We start from the raw sequence: 21,600 nt of genomic DNA on the forward strand, positions 1-21,600 counted from the left end.
CCCAGAAGGATAAAAACACGAACAATGTGTAATCCAGGCTCAGTTCTGTGACTTTGGAATTGTGCAGCACAGTATCAGTGACCATTTGAGAATACAGCAAAACCCAAAACATATTTGTTACAAGAATAAAAGATAATGAAACCAAATTACCTTTTTCACATTTTTTTCCCTGCCAGCCATGCTTGCATTCACAATAGAAATCCCCCTTGAGATCCTTGCATTTGATGGTACCTTCTTTGTGACAAGGACTGGGAGAACACTGGTTTGGCAAATCTGATTTACACAAGGAATAAAAAACCAAAACAAAACAGAACAACACATTGAAGTCACTGACAACCACGTGTTTCACTCTCATTAGAAGATGGGAATCTTAAACAGTATTGGAGAATCACTCAAAAATACTTGTACCTGGCAAAACTATAAGCTAGTTCTTAGTGCTCACGTGCCAAACAAGCTGTGCCAGGAATTTTGCAGAGCATATGCAGTGGAATTCACTTAATTGTGCAAGGGAGTGAGGTACCACCCCCATATCTGAAGGACACATCCTGAAAGAAATAACTCAAAGTAGCTTATTTTTTTTTATTCTCATTAATTTTTGAGAAAAATAAAAAAGCAGTATCAACTAAAATACTCAAGAAAGGATGGACACTCTTTTCAATCACTTTTGATAGTTAAACCAAGGATCTTACCAGGGCTGATAAATTTCTGGCAAATCTAGCAAAAGTTTATAAATGAAATTTTTGTTAGATCTTTTCTATTACATCAAATGAAAATAAAAAAGGAATACCCATATTTCAACAACCAAGAAACAACAAACCATGAATCCAGTTTACAAAGAGCACAATGTTCCTATGGGGATTTTTAAGCCAAGTTCCAGGATTTAACAATGAGTTTTCTCATTGGAAAGAAGCAGGGGAGTTGTCACCACACTTTAGGAACAATTGAAGGAATAAATCTCAAAGTATCACGTAACTACTCACCAGCTGTAGTCACCTGTCCAAATTCACCTACCCACTTACCTGCACAACACCCAGGGACGGTGCTTCAAAGAGGTAGCTAAAGGAAGGAGGAAAGAACACCCTTGTTTCCACAAAAAATGAATTGGTAGCTATCATGTAGTAGTAACCTGTTAACACCAGTGTTCTAGGTCAGTGGTCTTCAAAAACCGGAATATGTTAACTGTTTTCACAACTTTAACCAGAAGGAACAGTGCAGGAGCTTCTTCTGCAGATTGCAAAGCTCACCGGTTCAAGAGCCTTTCTTTTCATTTATCTCCTCCCAGCATTTGAAAGTGCCCAGTGTGTACACACTAAGTGAGCAGCAGCAGAAAAGACCTGCACTGGTTTCCATGCACTGGTTCTGCTGAGTCCAGTACAGATTCTTGATATTCTGAAGCATGACTTTGTAGCATGACAGGGAGGCTTTTAGGAGAGGAACTGTTTGTAGATTAGCAGCCCCATGAAACTTCTCAAACTGAGAAAAGTTAAGACTCCTACTTTTGTCAGGATTATTATACTTCTACAGGTCTCTTCTCAGCTTCCCCTGTGTGATCCTGAAAGTCACTGTCATGACATGCTTTGAAAGAACTTTAACACTTCTGTGAGTGCAGGCAGTAGCAGCTCCATTTGATGTCTCATAAAGCACTGAACAGCACTTTTGTTTGCACGGACTGTCTCGGATTTAAATCTCAGGTGGTTGAGGTTGGCAGGGATCTCTGGAGGTCACTTGTGCTCAGGCAGGGCCACCTACAGCTTGTTGCTCAGGACCATAGCCAGAAGGCTTTTGATTATCCCAGGGATGGCGACTCTACAAGCTCCCTGGGCAACCTGTGCCGATTCTGGTTCACCCTCACAATGAAAAAGCATTTCCTGATGTTCAGACAAAACCTTCCACATGTGCAGAGCTGGGGCAAAGGCACTGCCAAAGAGGCCAGACACACAAAACAAAACACAGCTACATGGGCTGTCTTAACATCCACCTGCCAGAACACCTCCCAGTAAATCACTGCCCAGCTGACACACTGCTGGAGGTGGAGGAGCTGGGGAAGGAGAGGCCAGGTTAAGGTGGCAATGAGCCACAATAGAGCAAGTCTGTCCAGGATGCTCCTTTTCATAGACAAATCAGAGTGTGTACATTAAAAAGAATGGTTTAGGTAGAGTAAGCCACAGGGGTTTTTTTTAGCAGCTCACACCAAGTCTCCTAAATATGGCAGAGTTTTCAGTCATTTGATAAGCAAATCCAGTCAACAGGATTATGCACAACTTATCTGGTGTATCCACGAGTTTATGATTCTTCCCTTCAAACTGGATTCTGACATGTCTTGCAGAGCCACTTGGTGGTAACAATGCCCATCAGGGTAACAACCCATGATATAATCCATGGATATCAACCACAGAGATTTCTATCACATCAGCACAAACTGATTGTTTGTTCCCTCTTATCACAAGAGTTTGAGAACATAAGACACACCCTCATACTCTTCTGGTGGCTTCGCAGTTGTGTTATTCTGCTGGTTTCATAGAAGGTGCTGTTGACTGAAACCATTGCAAAAGAAAAAACCTGAGCTTTTGTTCACATTCATTTACATGACAGATTTTAGTAAAGCTGTTAAAAGTAGTGATGAACATGACCTTTTCATGTGCTTTGAGCTGTGTCTGATAGCACCTATGAAGCTCACAAGTGCAGACAGAAAATAGAACTATCAATTCCATCTTTGAAATCTGTATGGAAACAAGACTTTGCTTATGCCCACTGACTGTCACTTTCAGTTTATTACTTTGTTCTGTGAATTTATTTTTTGATACTCACAAAATGGTTCATATTGAAACTTCATAAAATGCTAGGCTGCAAATAATATCACACTCAGTAATTTAATAGTAAAAAGCAGGCACATGTGAACCTAACAAAAATATAATTGTGTATTTTAAGGCCATGTGTAGCTTCATTTCCCAAAAGTCCTGTAGAACTTTCCAAAGCCTTGCAGAACCAAATCCTTAATTCCTAGATGACCTTCAGGATCTCTTTTAGAAAAAGATCCAGATATGCAGAGAAATCCATGTGTAAAGTAAGATCTATCTGCAAAGCAATTATAAATACTCATCGCAGTCAGTGGAGATAGTACAATAAACAGTCTGTGGAGGGACTCAGGTCTCCTCAGAGCAGACACAGTTTGGTTGGGGGAATCCCTCTAGAACCAGAGGAGATTAACTCTCTGCTAACTCTGATGGGAATACTGCTCATGTAAGCACCCATGCTGGAAATCCCTATTTACACACTGTATCAAATCCTCTGAATCTGGATCAGCTGTAACCTGATCTCAAGAGTTTATGAAACTACAGCAGTCAATCACCCTCCAGCCCTTTGGTTGTTCAACATCTTTTTACACCAGGTTAAAAGAACCTTCCACTACCTGGTTTCAAGAGGAGAAAGGCTGCTAAGAAGGAAAGTTTAGAAGTGTCTTGCAGGCATAAACCCATAGAGCTACATAGTCTTTTGGCAGCATCTGTGAAAAATTAAGAGACACGCTAGAATTGGCCAAGCACGAAGCTTGTCATTCTTCCAAGTGTGTTTCAGGCTCCTTCTCTGTTACTTCTCCTTTGAATTGATGATGGCTAGACAAAACTCAGACATTTAAAAACCTTTTAATATTATAATGGGGGAAAATATTATCATTTTCTTTCCAAACAGCTGCATCTGCAATGGGCAGAAATCCCTAAAAACAATTATTCAGCTTTTATTTTTTAATATTTTTTCATCACTACCCTTTAGACTCTCATTTCTGAGACCTGATGAGTTGTTTGGAACAACTGTTCCCAGTTAATCACCATTTTCAGCAGAAACTCCTGCCTCTTTGCTGTGCCACATGCACAAGTAAATGTAAGCATTCAGTCTCACATCCCACTTTGGACTAGCTGGCACACTGCAGCCAACACAGATACTACAGGTCTGAGAATTCCCAGTTCGAAGGACTCAACATCCATAAGTGATACTGCTGCAATATGTGAGGGAAATTCTTCACATACCACTTATTAACCTTGGAATTCGCTCTTTAAAAAGGTTGTTTTAATGCAGTTTATAAATGTGAAAAGTTGACTAAATATTGATCCTGCTTTGGTAGCACATGTATGAACACATGACTAATTAAACTTGATCACAATAAAAGACTGACACCCAGGACTAAAAAGAAAATAAATATACATACATCTAATTTTCTCCACATTTGAACTGCTCACAGGACATAATTAGAATACTTATGCAGTTTTCTACCTTTAGCACTGCTAAACTGCAAAAGGCAACTAGAAAGGTATTAGAAGAATTCATTAAATTTTTTTCTCTAATGTTAGTGAAGAATAATAAAACCCTTCACCCTCTACAAAGTTACCGGTTTGTCTTCCAAACTGATTTGAGGTTTTAAAGATAGCAATATTCAAAGCATAGTCACATGATACATGAAACTGATGTCTTAATGTAAAGAAGGCTGGCACAAGCCTGGTTTGACTTTAAACTTTTCTTGATGTTCCTAAATGGGGTAAGCCAAAGCTAGCATTCAAAAGAATAGAAATCGAGGGGCCAAATACTGTGTACAGCTTATGGTACCTCCTAGTTCTTGTCCCTCTTGCTTCTCATATTATTCAAACTTTGGCAAATTGGTGGGAAAGAAACTTGCATCATAAAATATCCAAGCACTAAAACAGGACAGCAAGATGGCATTAGGTTATAAAATGGGAAAGATTTTATTTAGTGGTATGGAGTCTTAAGCCTGGAGAATTGGAAGACCAGTATTGAAATACTACCAAAAACAGATATGGCTGAGCTAGTCCCACACCTTCAGGTAGAATGAGAGAACATTCAACTACAATATAAAACCCAAAAATGCTTACTATGAACACATGTAAGGAAATCTGGATTTCTCGTATACGGCGACCCATATTTCTGAATACAGTCTGAAAAACAGAAAATGAAACTGTTACTGTTACAGTGGTGAAGGACAACTGTTCAAAGCACATAAAATGATACCTGGCCTGCAAGGATTTGGAAGGTAGATACAAAATCTATGCAATATTATCATCTCCCATGTGCCTTAAAATTCTGAAGTTCATTAAAATCTTTTAGCTTTGATGTACAGCAGTTAAAAGCCATGTGAAGATGATCACTTAACCAGATACTACTATGGTTCTAAAACTATGGTAGTAGCTACTCCAATTTGACCAACTAAACTTCTTAAAATATCTAAAAAGCACACATTTTTTTCTCCCACTGTGGCATTTGTGATCTTAAATACATCATATCATCATATTTAACACAAATAGAAAGCAGTATGATGCCAGGACTATGATACAGTCAATAGAATAAGGCAGTAGTTCAATCAGGCACCTATTTCTTTTTAAAAGGAGATTAGTTAATGACTAACTTAATTAAAAAGGGAAAAAGGTAGAAAACTACAAATTATTTCATAACACTACAAGCCACAGATACATACACAACATCAAGATTTTAACATGCAGAAAGCACATAAAGCATCTCTGTCTGCAAATGTACACATAAGTAAAAACACACACCTCAAAGTACAATAAGGAACATAAAAGTCTATCTTAAAAGTTAGCAATGCATATTTATTGCAATTAGATTTCCATCCCTTTCCTTAGCAGAGACTTCAGCTGTGACAAGCTCCAGTGTTAGGCACATACCAGCACTCCCACAAAGTGGAAATAAAAGCTGCAACTCACCCAAGTATTTCGGGTAAAAATATTCCTGTAGAAGGAAAAAAAAAAAAAAAAAAAAAAAAAAAAAAAAAAAAAAAAAAAAAAAAAGCAAAGATTTATTGAATCGTATTTGCTTCTATTTTCATGCTGTTACTTTAGTGGTCTTGTATGGCAGTTTTTTAACAATTCCAAACACCTAATTTCCTTTTATTCAGAACCAGAAGCAGCACAGTATTATACATGCATTTTACATTTGAAAAGCAAAGAAACATTAGCTTGTCTCAAAGTATTTTTTGATGGCAGCTGATCTGGTCAGTGACTGAGCATGAAGACACCCTCCAAGAGATAAAGCTGCTGCTGATGGCATGAGGTAGGGGAAAGGATTGGAATCTGGGGCAAAACCCTAGAAGGAAGAGTACAGGATCATTTAGTCACCCTGTGCCTCCTCAAAAGCATTCTGCTGGTGCAGGACATGGGCCCGAACACCACAGGCCCTAGAAAAAGTACTTTTTGCTCTTACAAGGAGCACACTACAACTCAAACAGCACCATTGCTGTACTACACATCACATCCTGGATGCTCGAAGAAGGGAGCAATGACACTTTGCAAGAGGGGGGAAGATTGACATTCATTTCTCTAAAACCAGACTGCAAAGGGCATTGCCATCCCTCTCATGCTACCTACATGCTTGTGCATTACTGTTCCCTACTTTGCATCAACAAAGTGCAGCCATAGAGTGAGAGCAGCATCATTGTGCGGATGTGATGCAAATCTAACCTTGCATGTTAGAATAGTCAGCCTGGTGAGAGAGCCTTGTGAGTCACATGACTGCTTGCACCAACACAGGGAAACAGCAGAAAAATGCAGTTGTGCTGCATGGAAGAATGGGAGATTGGCTGCAGCTGGCAACTGCATCACATTCTTAAAAAATACAAAACTTCATGGCCAGGAAAAAAGCATTTTTTTTCCACCTTCCTGCTGGTTTTCATAATATTTAAGTCACTAATTCAAATGCTGTTAAAATGGTAATTGGGGCATTGAATGAGGAAAAACTTAGGCATTGTATCAGTGCTTAATTTTTTTTGTTTGTTTAAATAAACCACTTCTCAGCTAATTATGAAAGCATATGCAGAGTATAATTCTCTTTTATGCAAGAGGAGCAATTTCCATATACCATTATCTTCAGTCAGATTGGGACAGTAAATACCCTGCATTCTACAAAATTAAATTGGTCTATACAATGTGCAAGAGAAGAAACTATTTTTTCTTCTCCTCTTATTACAGATGTTTGTATTTGATCTATATAGGCACATATAAACAACAGAGACAAGCACACACCATGATTCAGTTTGATCTGGACTGTCCAGTGCAATCAATTGCACTGCTGTCGTTTACCAGAAGAATCAATTGCTTCTGGCAAATATGCTCCAGTTACTGAAATACACCATGTAAATATTCAGCCTAAATGATGAGAGCATCAGCAAAGAAGTAGAAGCAGCAGCTTACACTAATGTTAATTTTTGATTCTGATATGAGGGTGATATGCTTGGCATCTTTTGGGGCTGAGCTTTGAAATGTTTATTCAGCCTGAAATGTGTCATCAGAGTGATGAGCTCAGAACCCACTATGGTTCTTGTTCACTCTTTTTTTTTTTAAGGTTTAGTTTGGAAAGAAAAGTCAAAAAAAATTCAGTCAAAATAAAAATAGATCTAAGCAGTCTAAGTATTCAGATGGGTGCCCATATGTGCTATAACCACAGACTGAACTTCAACTGGTACTTGAGGAGAAAAATATAGGGGCACATAATAAAATATTCCAAATATTTCTTTCATTATTTCCCCTTGATTCAATGTACTTCACAAGAATGTGCAAATGTATTTAACCACCAATAGGATAATCCAGACTCTGACAAGAACAACTATTTTGGCACTCACAGGACGATAAACAGGAGCTTTTGTATTAATGGCTATCAGCCTAATTGCTCCATGTCAGTGGTGGCAAAGGCATTTTCTCCTTGACCTCTGATGAATGAGCTGAGTGCTACAAAAGTGGTATAGAATTCACTTCTGTAAACATAACTTCCAAACTCAAACTGACTGTGTATTGATTCAATGCCAATTGGACAGCAGATAAGTGAAACTCCAAGGCATTGTACCACCACAACTTCATTCCACAAAACATGTAGCCAAGTGATTTAAACAGGAGGCTATTACTAGAAATTTAGCTCTTCTTTCCCTGTCTTTCTCATTTGTTTATGTTATACAAAGGCACTTGGTGATCACTAGCACTTCTCCAGGTTTAAGAAACCTGCTGATACTACCATTCTAAAATAAAGACACGTGCTCACAGGTTCTAACAGTACTCATTCTTGTATGATCAGCTGTTCATTTTTTTCCATACTCAATTTTTCTTACAGCTGGCTTCTGTAAATACAATGACAATGCATTTACATTCAGAGAAAAGATTAATCAAGAATGAAGGATGAATGATCTTACACCCTGAGGAAAGGAACCTGCTTAAACTGCAGTCCCTTTTCAAAAAACACTGATGAGAAGTTTTCTTGGTTAAAAATTCAAGCTGCTCCTAACCTGATACAGATACAGATTATTTCTCATGTGACACTCAACTCTTCAATGTCTTTTCAGTGTTCTGTGATGTACTAAGGTTTAATGACCCCCAGATGTCAGAGAAAATGAAAATCCTACACAGGGTTAGGTCCCTGTTAAAAGTGTGCAACTCATCTTCTTTCTACTAGAAGTGTTCAATTGTATTTTCATAATTCTACAAAAATGCCAAGAGAAATGCTTTGAGGCTTGCTAAGAAAGAGTTGGCAAAGATTCTCTGTTACTATTTTGCTGATTTTTCAACAAGCCACTTTCAATTTCAGGCTCAATAAACTTCTCACCATCCAGAAAGTCACACACTGTTCACAGGATCAAAACACAGGAAGTTATTTAACTGTTACCACTAGGGTGGCAAAAATCACCACAGAATTATGTAAGTGTTAAATTTTCAGCTTGGATTCCAACAAAAAAGGTCAACATTTAAGTGTGGTCAGCCCTTCCCCTTTATATCTGCTTCGTAATTACTGCTGAAAATAAAAGCAGGAGCAATTGGCTTTTTAAATAAAAAGCTATAAACACATACATGTTGGGCATAAACCTCCTCTGGACAGGCTGCTGCACAGACACTGACCTCACCAAGTTCTCTAATCCATCTGTCCAGTAGTTATGTCCCAGTGCAAGCAAAAGGAAGACAAAGGCTGCAGAAGCTCTGACCCCCACAAGAGATGAAACATCACAAATGTAGCTTCAAAAATTCTAACCTCTGTGACTCTTCCCACCAAGAAAACTTAAATCTATTTCCACCTCTCTTCTTTGTGACCCACCAAACTTTCTGTCTGCCTGGTTTCTACCTATCAACCAGTATGGCTGGGATGGCAGAAGCAACAATAGTCAAGGGCCTGGCAGCAGGACACTGGCAGCCTGTGGTGCCCTAGTAGCATGAATGGTCCTTTTGTAAATTATATCTTTTATCTGCTGCCACTACAGGTCAAACTTGTAGTATGAGCTGTAACTCACCCATGAGTTACACACCGTATGCCACCCAAAGTACAACTCAGCAGAGATCTCAGGTAAAGAGGAAGAAACAGGAGAGACTGGGAAGTGCCTAACATCTACACATCTCCACCCTTTCAGTGAGGTGGAAAGCATGGCATCAGGCCAGCCTCTCCAGGCAGGTCCTGGCTTGCTTATTTCAGCTCAGTTCCAGAGACCTTTCTCGTCCTGCCCAGGAGACTGAGCTGTGCATTAACAGAAAAGCTTTAAGGTCTACAGCCCCTACCCATTTCACACAAATATATGTACATGCTAGAAGCAAGCCTTCTGATGGATTAAATGCAATTATTTGCTTCCACAGAAGTGTTACAAGATCTGAGAGTGCATGCTTTTATTTCAAGGTAAAGTGACACCAAACACAGGCTAAGGTGTTCCTCTCCCACCTGCAGCTGGAGCTTACTATTACTACAACACTTAGTCTGGATATCTAAGAGAGCATAATTTTAAAAGTGTCCTCAAAAAAACTAACCCAAGCAAACAACCCCCCAAAACTCCAGGTTGTTAATTCTTGTATTTGGCTTTTTTCCTTCCAAATGATAAGAAGAGTTTCTCTGGGGCCACCCCCAAATGCCTCTCATTGAACCAACTGAGGAGAACAGCAACATGAAGGTAAGAATTCACAGCTGTGGAGGGGAAGGGGAAGAATGTCAGCCTCCTATGTCAGCCTCCCCACCAAAGGAAACCTACATTGGGACTGGGGTCATCATCTATTTTCAAATCTATGGCCAAAGTCCACAGTGGTAAAATCAAGAAGTTATTGTAATTATACAGGGTATGCATTAGTCCTGCTGCGTTTTTAGAGAAGATGGAAAAACAGCAAATCAGAACAGGCGTTAACATGAGTCACTTTTTAAAAATAGCCCTTCTGAAAACATAACAATGACCCTGTCGACACCAGGAAAATGTTCTCACTGTTGCTTTACTTTAAAGTAATTGGTAACACTGGAGACCTCAGAAAAAAGGGCCTACTTACTGCTTCTGTTTATTTTGCTTGAGTACCAGGTCAGGTAAAACTGCAAAGCACGGAATCTTACAAAAAGTCATGTTTGAGCTCTAGAAGTCACAAATAAAAGATGTAGTTTAAAGGAAGGCTGCTCATGTTTCTGGACATCTGGCTCTTGGTGGCCCTGCTTGGACAAGGAGGATGGACCAAAAGGCCTCCAGAGGTGCCTGCCAACCAGTCTGTGATTCTGTGACTGCAGTGCCACTAACACTGGAGCATTTCACCGATTTGTGTTAGCAACAGTGATTTCTAAAAAGCACTTTCTTAGTTACCTAGTTACATCTAAGAGAGTAGCAACAACTCCCACGTTATGCCCTTTCCTCATTTCCATATAATGACTCTCCCTTTTCCTCTTTCCTTCAGGACTGAATGTTTGTCTTGGTTATGGCCAGACCTCATTTATAAATGTTCTTCATGTTTCCACACTGTGGGCTTGCATTTTCCTTGAAGAAATCACTGCTACCAACCATAACTGGCTATAATTCAGTTTTTGCTAGTTTTCAGCTGTTACAACCTAAGAATGCAAATCTCAGTAATGCTTGAGAACTCTCCTGTTTTTTTTAAAACTCAGCCCTAGACTTTAGGTGCATAGCAAATCTCACACTGCATGATATGGGCCTTCCTCCTGTGTCAGGGCATGAAGCAGTTCTGCAATTCAGAATTTTAAATATGTAGAATCAGTACTTTCAGAATTTATGCTCAAACGAATGCCATGCTGCCTGCACAAGCTTTCCTTCTCATCATGAGGGACCCACCACTCAGCCAGGGTAATGTGCTTCCTATTGCGCTTTGTGACAATCTGTATTTTCTATATGAAGAGCAAAGAGAACTTCTCTCCACAATTTGGCAAGAGAGGCTTTAGAGAAGCAAGTAGGTCACATAACAGTCCAAAAGCAGCCTCCAAGTCTCATCTCCTACCACCAAGTTACAGCTGCTTAGGGTAGCTTTTAGATTTTTTGTCCATTTGTCAAGTATTCACTTCACACTGCCCGGGTATTTAGGTGCACAAAGACTGGGTCTGCCACTTCTACCAAGTTGTTGAACTTCCCAAAATAGAAGCATTCAAGACCATACTCTCCAGCATGACATCTTTCATAGAGACTAGGTGCCTCTGCAGAATTCTCAAGTCTGAAATAAAACCCATCTATTGTCATAACTTCCTTTGCTCTGTTCTGGACAGCAAGATTGTTTCCCAATAGCTTACTGAGGTGCCACTTCAGCAAAAACTGTTTCTCTGCAATGAGGAAAAACCCACCAATGATTGGAATGCATAATTAAAGGGGAGAAAAAAATTACTGAAAGAAAACAAAAGACAAAAAAAATGTTCATGTATGTCACAGATACTTTTGATTGTGTGAAGATGCAGGGGGCATGAAGACATGATTTCTACAGGTGGCCTGATGCAAAGTTTGATTAGACAGTAAACAGTGTGAAATGGATATAACTGATGCCAAGTACTCCAACAGAAATAATTTGTAGTGCGTTGTAGTGCTTTTAAGTTATTCTACAGAAATCTGATCACAAATGCCTTGAGGTTTCCTCCACTGCTTCAGAACTGAAAGGCTACTTTCCTTCTAGCTGCAATAATGTGCAAGATCTTAATTTCATGACAAATGTCATCTCACTCAATGTTGCTTGTTTGAATCTTTACTTGTTGCAAGAGTCACAGTATTTGTATGTGGCAAACTAACACTTGCTCAGACAGTTTAGTCAAATTAAGGAAAACAGTATCTGACAAAATATGTAACATAAGTAAAAGGCTATCTCTCCAACACCATCTATATTTATTCTGTAATTATTTTAGCCATAATTAAAACAGAACATGTCATATATCACATCAAACATGATTTAAATATCTATGATCTCTTATAGGTTCTGTGACATTTTATCCACTTTAGCTTTTCCCTTCCTTGTAATGTAATCACTCTGTTTCTTTGGATCTTGCTGATCTGCAGAAGTTGCTGTTATACTAACAGCACTCAATCACATTAAGGCATTTAAGGATTTGGACTCAGAGAGCACAGGCAAGTAAGGAATAGGGAAGTGACATCTTAGATGATACCAGGCCCTTGTGACAGAATCTGATCTCATACTTCCCTGTTCATTATTTTCATAAGTAAGTAACTTTTGCTTTTCTGGAATTAAACTAGAACTCCCTTTTCCAAGAATCAGCCAAATATGGTAGCTTTCCAGGAACATGTGATTCTGTGCAGTGCAAGCATGACCCATTCTCCTTTTATCTTTTCATTTATGTACCCTTCTCTCCTGGCAGGTGTGTGGAGTGAAGACAACACCAACACTTGTTCCCCTCCCTGGGTATCCTCCTTACTTCCCAACTTTGCTCTTCTTCTGGTTCCCACTGCTGATGCTCAAAGGAACAGGGAGAAAACACAAACTCATCAATAAGTAAATTTCCCCACAGATATCCACGTGTGGGTAGCCTATAGAACAGCAGTCATAACAAAACTATGATTAAAGCTCAGATACAGAAGGGAGACCTGCTATAAAACTTCGATCAGATTCTCCAAGGCTTGTTTATTCATTCATTGTTTTGACAGGCTGAGCTGTGACAACCATTTCTGTTTCTCTTCCAGCACCTGGCCTTCCCATCCTAACCTCAGGCTGTCCTTTCCACTGCGTCAGTCCCCACTGGACTGGGGAACCAATCCAGCTGCAAAATGACCATTTTTCTCTGCAGACTACTTTTCTTTAGGTTAAGTTACTTTAATTGGTCCATGCCAAATTGCTGTGCAAGAAGGGTGAAAAGAACAGGCAAATTTTATCTCTGCTTATCTCTACTAGAGCAGCTGAATCCCCAGTGTGAAACCAAAGGCTTGAAAAGCAATGTGAGGGGAGAAGTAAACCTTGATACTCTGCTCCTCAGTTTCTTCCAAATCTGTGGTCATGCTTCCATCCTTGTTCTTCATACTTATTGGAAAGTATGCTTGTAATTCATTAAGCTCACTCAGAGTAAGGAACACACGCGAATCACAGCTGCCAATTAATACACATTCAATGTTTCTCTTACCTGATTCTTAAGCAGCTGCACTAAAAAAATTATATTAATTCCCAGTAGGGTGCTCCTTTTTAATTTAAAAAACAAAATGAAATGAGTTTATGGCCACAAAACTGTTTTCTTAATTTTTAATTGTCTTTTTCCCTTCTCACGTACTTATTAAAACTTATTGTACTGCTCTAGAAAACTGATTTACTCTAACTTCATCTACTTTTTCCATTATTATCCATCTTGAAACCAGTATAAATCCCCTCATTCAATTTGTCATTCTTAACACCTTCTTCTACCCTATATCTTCAAACAGCCCCTCAGCCTAATATTAGTCCCTTTTGTCTTCTCTTGCTCCTTCCCTCCTGCTGCACAGTCCATTTAGCATGCACTGCTTCTGTGATGTGGTGTGTCAATATTTCCAGGTCTATTCTGAGTTTTTGGGCTCCTCTCCCATGAGTGGAAATTGATACAGATCAGGTAGGTATGAGTCCAGCAGAGCTGATGGAGTTGTGTCTGCTTCCACCAATGGCAAACTTCGCTCACCCTTCTCAAAAACTTTTGATAAAGCAGCATTTAGCCAATAAATGCATAACTTGCCTCCTAAGACAGGCAGGAGTATTTTTGTCATCCTCCTGCTACTGAACACCACCACTGCCAACAAATACTGTGTCTGTACTGCAAAGTAGATGGGTGCATCCTGGTCCACAGTCCCAATCCTTTTGCCTTGCAGATCAGTTAGACCCACTGGGTTTTGGTACAAAGCTCCATGTCTTTTACACCAAACTACAAGGAGAAGGAAAGAAAGGGAAGGGAGTGCACCTGGTAGACACACAGATCTCATCCCAGCAGGCTGGGATACCACTATGGCATTTACCTGGGCACTCAGATTTTTACTTCCTTTTTCTCTCCTTCAACCCATTCCTGGATAAAAGTCTAAGTATCCCTGTATTTTCTTTCTCAAAAGCTATTAAGCAGTATCACTGTGCCTGGGAGTTCATTCCTACATGTACTAAGTCCAAGCAGCTTAAAACATCAGCACAGAGTTTTCCAATAACTCTTTCTCTCTCTCTGCACCAACAAGAAGAGATAAAGAAATGTATACAGCTATAAATCTAGCACTTTCTCCATGCTCTGCCAAAATATCAAAACAAATAAGTATATTGAGAAGAACTGTCACAGCAAATAAAACCAGATTCTTGCCTGGTTATTAAAAGAATATTCTATACAGGGATTATGACATCTGTATCTAAAGATGATATCAGTATTTTTCATGTCTAGACTACACAATGTTCACTAAATTACTTAAAGAAATTTTACACTGCTTTACTTTCCCAGTAACTCCTCTCCTCCCTCTACATGCCTTCATACTTTACTGATTAATATTTACAAGTGTGTATCTACCTTGTTATTCTTAGAGATAACATCTAAACATTGCCTGACAAGCACACCTCCTAAAAGATCAGAATGAAGTTTGGATGACCCTAGTCCATGGATGAAGCTCATCTGTGTTATCAAGACCATGTCATGTTATGGAACACATGAAAAATAAAACCAGTGAGCCATCAACATGCTGAAGACCAACCAAACTGACCCTTACCACACCCTATACATTGCTTCATCTGTATTTCAGCTTCTCAATAAATCCAGCCTAGCAGAAAGAATGCTGACATTACTGGATATTTTGTTAGAATCAGTAATTTTCAAGACAAGGTTGCTAAAAGTCCCCAAAAACTTGGTCTGGTGTCATTGCTGCCCTTGCCATGAGTGGGACAGAGGCATAGATTCCTCTTCAGCTCCATGTGATGCTGTGATTCTCTGCCAGTGTTTTGTGTATCTGACAAGCCGTAGATTTAAAAAACATTTTGGATTCAAGTCCCTCAAAATCCAGATTTTTCACGTGTCTGCCTATGAATCAGATGTCCATTCTGCAGGCACATGGAAACCAGCTGGCTTTCCACACTGCTCTAGTGAGGGCCAAATCCATAAACAGTAAACACAGGTGGCCAGGCTGACCTACATCAGAGTTTCTGGTGTGCCTAACATTTTTCAATGCATTCAGCATAGTAATTTCTATGGTGAGCTGCAGGAAGAGCAGTAATTCCTCAGCAGTAACAACAGCAAGCAAGATGTGCAGGGACAGATCCTGTACTATCGTACCAAAGGATATGAGGCTGCATTCAAACATCTTCCCTATGCTGAGCCATTCAAAACAGAGAAACTCCTTGCACAAGGACATGTTTTTCTTCAGTGAAATACAATGTTTCTAAGAAGATCCCAATCTACACTCCCTTCTGCCCTTTGTTTTACATGCTTGGATGACCAGATTTTTAGAACGGGTCAACCAAATTCCAGAGCAGTTTATCAGTTACTTAAGCTGTAATACCTTGACTGCATACCAAGGTCAAATATTTCTGCAGTGCTGCTTTTATAAGGCTTTGTCAACATGTTAAATAAGATAACATTCTTATCTCTGTATCCAAGATATTTTGTAACTTCATCCCATCTATCACACCTAGCATGTATTTTGAATAGATCACATTTAGAAACAGTCTGCATACCTCCCATCAAGATGTTTTCCATCTTTCTTTTTGTTACCACTATATTATCTTTTAATTTTTCTCTTTGGCACCTCTAGCATAAATGAAATTACAAAACAGGAACCATCCCAGAATTCTACAGTAATGTTTAAGGTTGCTATAATCAGCTTCATGAAAAAGGTAGGCTGCAAGACTCATTAATCCAGGCTACTTGCTTTTACCATGTTTAGTCATTCAAGTGGCACAGACTGAGTTTTGTTCTGCCTCTTAAAAAAAAATCTAAAAATGTTTCAATTGATTTTCCTTCCTCTAGTCTGAATGAGCTGATATTTATATTTTCCGTAACATAAAAGACAAAAGCTGCACTGCCCTGCATATGAATGGCTCTTGGGCCCCGCCTGATACACTATTCTTAGCAGTTGATGTAAGCAATCACACATGTGGCAAAATCCACATTCAGGTTTCAGAGAATGTGCATCTTCTGCTGACTGCCTGCAGATGTTGTTTTGGAAAGCTGATCACTGAAACAATGGAAGGCACAGGAAAAGGTGCTCTGGTATAGGTATGTGACACATCATGTCATTTACTGGTCTGTCCAGGAAATAGGTATCTTTCCTCTTTCTTGGCTAGATGTTACAACTGGCTGCATAAAGATATAGTTTTACCTAGGAAGCATCACGTGAGCTATGTTACAGCCTTACTTCATCTTACCTCAGCTTCTGGAACTGTTTTATTGAATTAGTTAATGCAATTTCCTATCACATCTTTAGGTCATAGGTCTTAAACTTAGGCCTTGAAATTCTCCTCACACAGCCACAGGATAGTCAAGAATGGCAAGGTTGGTAAGGAAGACTCATACATTTGATTAGCATCTAATGGAGGGGAAAAGGGAAGAGGGACAACACTTTTGGTCTGACATCACAAGCCTTTCTTGGGGTTGAACTGAGAAGCATCAAGATTGATCAACTAATCTGAAATTAACTTTCAGTTGTCAAGGCTGCAAGACCATTGTTCCTGTGGGACAGTAAACAGCCAAATGCCTACATAGATGCTCATCTGGTGCTTTAAAGCATAAAACCTGGGAGATGCAACAAGACATTGCACTGCTGTGTTTGTCATAGCTTGCTCACAGAGCTCGGCACAGGGCAAAAAGTATTGTAGCTGCTTCTTTCTGCTACAACCCAAATAGTTAATCCATGTGACCAAGTTCAGCAGGCACATGCAGAAATTTCATCCTTCCTAAACTATAACGAATCTTCTTCTGTCAACAACAATCTGTTCATTTCCCTGGTCAATAGAAGCTCACTTTACCAGCATGGATCAGCTGCAGCCTGGCAATATGCTGAAGCATGACTGCAGTTACTGTAATTCTTCAAAAAGCTTGGTGTTGTTTACAACAGTTTTTGGCTTTCCTAAGTCAGGTCTGTCTCAACTAGCTTCCTTCTTCTGTCAGTCACTGGGACTGGATGTACAACACAGCATCAGTGAAATGACAGCACAACAACTCCCTACTGTTTAAAATACACTTCCATTGTGAATTAATACTCTGTCCATGAAATCCACAGTTACTGCTGAAAGACTAGTCACCTATGCACTACAAAACAGTGAAGTATTCCAGTGCAGAGGCAGCAACAGCCCACATACATAACCTCTGCCACCATGTATTAGAAAGCTGCTACTGAAGAGCAGCTGCTGCTTTCACATCACATACTGATTGCAAAAGGGACAGGAAGGGCCATAAACCCCCTGATATATTTAAGCACACTTGCTTCTCAATCAAACTGAAGCAAAGTAATGCAAGGAGTAGAACATACTGCACTTAACAAGCAACTTTACAGCTCTTGGGAGGTTTGTGTCTCAGAAAAGGTAGGATCTTATGTCACTGCAGATCTAAGTGTCCTCGTGTAGGACATGTTAGGAGGCACAGACATCTAGCTTTTCTTCAGGTTTTCAGAACAGAGTGAAACCTAGCAGCAATAGCAAAGGAAATGCACCAAAAAATCAAAATCACTTGCAATAACAGAAAGCCAGCATTGTCCTACAAGACACACCGAAAGTATGATGGTATCTTAAAGAATTTATATTATATGTGAAAAGATTTTAAACTAAAATTATTTCACTATTGTCATTTCAGTAGGAGAACCATGCATTCTTTACAATTTATGAAATTAAACAGTAATTGTTTGTTTGTTACTTTTATGAAAGTAAACAGTAATTGCAATTGTAAACAGTACCAAATACTGTTAAAAACTCCTGACATACTTGTACACTATCCTACCCTTAAAGTGATCTATCAGTGCATCGCCTTTGGCTACCTTCTTGGCCAGCAGCCAGTTAGTAAAAGTAGTGACCTTAGATCATCTTTGTTCCAGAAGGCTATAAAATCACACTCATCATAGTTTTCCCTGCACTCACTGCTATGTGATGAATATTTATATTGAGTTTAATGTTACATTACTCAACACAAATACAGTAGCTGTGCCAGCCACTCTCACCCCATTAGAGTTATCCACATTCTGAAGTCTCTCAGTTTCTGCAGAGCAGAAGCAAACACTGCTACATGCAGATGTGACTATGCATACACATAAAAGGTGTAACATTAAACACCCCCTGGGCAAGTGTTTCATATTAATCTCAAAAATAAAGACTGTCAAAACCACATCACTTTGCTTTTGCTGTACTTACTACTGTCTTGTGACAGCAAGCTACTGCACTGTCTATCCAGTGCTGAGGCTGCTAATGAAGCACACGTGTCAAGACTTGCCTTACTGAAGCATAAAACATCTCCTCTGCTGAGTCCCTCCCTTGCCTGTGGTTTGTGTCTCTGTGTACACACACACGTGCTCACTCTCTCTCTCTCCTCCTCTGTCCTATCTTCTCCCTAGAGCATCATACCATTAACAGGAACATGCTGTGCAGAACTGAGCTTCAGTTTGAACACCAAGAAAATCCACTTCCCACTGCTAAATCAATGCCAGATAGTCCTTGCAATGAGAACAGCCTATCCAAAACAGTGTTGAGAGGAGGTGTAAAGTGACTGGAGGAGTAAGCCAAGCTTAGTAAAGCATCCGCATGCTGCTTGAAGTAAGAGGACTGAAGTGAAAGTCAACCCTGGTAGGTTTAGAAAAGACAGCTCCACATACAGTGTGCAGTCTGTAACTGTGTGAATCCACACTGTTAGAAGTGCAGCAGCAGCACATTTCCATATATGTGCCCTCCTGCTGTTGTAATGACAGGTCCTGAACCTACTGATTCTAAGATGCTGACCAAGCTGAATTGGCCCCCATGGATTTAAGAATGGTTAGGACATTCATCTGAGAAGCCCCAGTTGTGACATATGCTGCAACACTGAGGGGATTTTAAATACCGCTGGGATGGGAAGCTGGAGGGAAGAGCGGGGATGGTATGGTACCTAGACAGAGAAGCTGTATCATTATGTTGCTCTGGTCTTGCTTCATGGATTTGCACCATGGGTGAACAGGATCCTTCTACCCTCCAGTGACAGTCCCACCAGCCAGTGCCAGGCTGGGCTGCTCACTCAGACCACGCTCACCGAGGCGCTCCTGACTGGACAGCCCTGGCACAGCCCTTGTGCAGGCTGAGCACTAGTGTGTCTTCCAGTCATTCACCTAATGGCCCTGGGTCCTCCTCCTCCAGATGCCTTTCCCAGCTGTGCCGGTAGCTGGCATCCAGCCGCGGATAGTGGGTGGGTGGGAGCGCAGAGCCGGACAACCCCCCAAATCTCCGCGGCGGCCCTGCGTCCTTACCGTCTCTGGGTCATTCTCAAACACCTCCCGGGCCTCCTCCTTGCTGCAGTGCTCCTCCACGCACTCCCTCTCCAGGTGCCCTTGCTTGGTCTCCTCGAAGATCTGGTAGGCTCGCCGCTGCCTCTGCCGCAGGAACTGGGCAGCTTCCGGGGCGCGCAGCAGCACGGCTGGGCAGCCGAGCGCCGGGACGGCGCGGGGGAGGCCAGGAGCAGGACGAGGAGGAGGAGAGGAGCAGGAGCAAGGACAGGCAGCCGTGAACAGCTGAGCCCGCCTGATCGCCCCGGATGCCCCTACCCCCACCCCGCACACTTACCGCCCCTCCGGAGGGCACCGAGCACTCTCCCTGCTCAGGGCGCCGCCCATGGGTCGCCGCGGCCTCAGCGCGGCCCCTCACCCGCATCCCCTGACCCTGCCGCCGCCCTCACCGCAGCCGCGAAGCTGCGCATCCCCCCGCACCCCACCCCGCCCCGGCAGCACAGCCCGCACTCGCACACAAGCAGGGCGGCCGGGGATGCTCGGCGGCGTGTGCGGGAAGGACGAACCCCCCGCGGTACTCACTCTGCGAGGAGTCCGCCGCCAGCAGGACGAGCAGCAGGGCGGCCCCGAGGGGCGCCGCGGGATGCGGCATCACGATGCGGCGGCGGCCGGGGCCGAGGCCGGAGCGGGCGCTGGTGGCGCGGCGGGAGCGGCGCGGAGCGGGAGCGGCGCGGGCGGCGAGCGCGCTGCTACTGCGGGAGCGCGGCGGCGGAGCCCGGCGAGGGAGCCGCGGAGCCGCTCGCCCGCCCTGCCCAATCCTCACAAGGCACCGCCGAGCCGCTGCTCAGGGACACACCTCGCGGCGGAGCGGCCGCCCGGACCGGCCCCGTGTACCTGCCCGGCCGCCCGGGAGCGGCCGTGCCGAGCGGCGGGGGCGGTCACGGGGAGTCGGGCCGATGGGCGGCCAGTAAGGGCGCGGGGAGCGGGCGGGGAGACTGCGCCCTCACCTCCAGGCACATCTCTTTAATAGCTCCGGGGCTCATCACTAGGAAGGCAGAAGCTGGCGCCAAACCCAACTCTGTCCTGCCATAAATTAGAAACTTGAGTTCTCCCCACATACCAGCACAGGTTTTCGTCAGAAATGCATTTTCAGTTTGTTCTAGTATTTTAGGATGAACTCCCCAGGAAAGAGATTAGTGTCTTTTTGTTACCAATATGTTGCAAGCCATGCTTTACTGTCCCTTGTCCATCCGTAGTTCCACGGGGCACTTCCACCGTGGGAAACCCTGTTAGCTGTAACCTAGAGCTGTGGGGTCAGAGCTCAGAGGTGCTCTTAGTCTGTCTACTGCCACTGCTTTTAAAGCCACCCTTTTTATCTGTACTGTTCTGTCCAAGGGTAAGTGTGACAGATAGCTCCAGTAACACCATGTCTATACATTCTTCAAGAAAACTTCAGTGGCATTAGTTTCAGAAAAAGAATTTGTCTCGTTTTATTTTGTTATTTAGGTATATCTAATCCAGACTTTGTGTCTCCACAATAATTACTGCAAATATTACAAATGCAAACAATGTATTCATATCACATATAGTTGAAGTAAAGTAGGTGAAAACAGAAAAGCCAGCCTCATTCAAAGCAACTGTCCCTAGGCTGGTATCTTCTTCTGACGATGGCCAATAGTAGAGATACAGGTAAGAGGTATAAAAACATATAAACCACCATTATGTGGCCTTTTCTTTCTGTTTTCAGCTCCTGGGTGCAGAGGAAAAGCTCTCAGGTGAAAAATGTATCCACTGCAACCCTAACAACCACAAATGTACCACTTCTCTATGAATTTGTTAAATAGCTTTTTGAGCTGTTGGTACACCTGGCCTCCAGGAGTGGTGGGAAGGTCTCAAGTTTGCACAAAGGCTAGACAAGAATTTTTTTCTCACTAGTTTTAAAACCAGTGCTTAATAATTTTACAGGGTACTTGATTTTTTGTCATCTAAGA

The 21,600-nt window shown here is 41.7% G+C and overlaps 1 protein-coding gene across 1 annotated transcript in view; it reads right to left on the reverse strand.

Annotated features, from left to right (window-relative positions):
• Positions 1-20,477, reverse strand: part of GAS6 (growth arrest specific 6) — a 40,540-nt gene extending 20,063 nt beyond the window's left edge. The window contains exons 1-5 of the mRNA XM_053936464.1: positions 20,192-20,477; positions 19,634-19,800; positions 5,727-5,751; positions 4,881-4,943; positions 151-273 (exon numbers count right to left, since the gene is read on the reverse strand). Of these exons, the coding sequence (XP_053792439.1) occupies positions 151-273; positions 4,881-4,943; positions 5,727-5,751; positions 19,634-19,800; positions 20,192-20,261 (448 nt within the window). The 5' untranslated portion in view covers positions 20,262-20,477. The remainder of the gene's footprint in view (positions 1-150; positions 274-4,880; positions 4,944-5,726; positions 5,752-19,633; positions 19,801-20,191) is intronic.
• Between the last annotated feature and the right edge of the window lie 1,123 nt (positions 20,478-21,600).

This window comes from Vidua chalybeata, chromosome 2 (genome assembly GCF_026979565.1).
Source record: "Vidua chalybeata isolate OUT-0048 chromosome 2, bVidCha1 merged haplotype, whole genome shotgun sequence".
Classification (NCBI taxonomy): domain Eukaryota; kingdom Metazoa; phylum Chordata; class Aves; order Passeriformes; family Viduidae; genus Vidua; species Vidua chalybeata.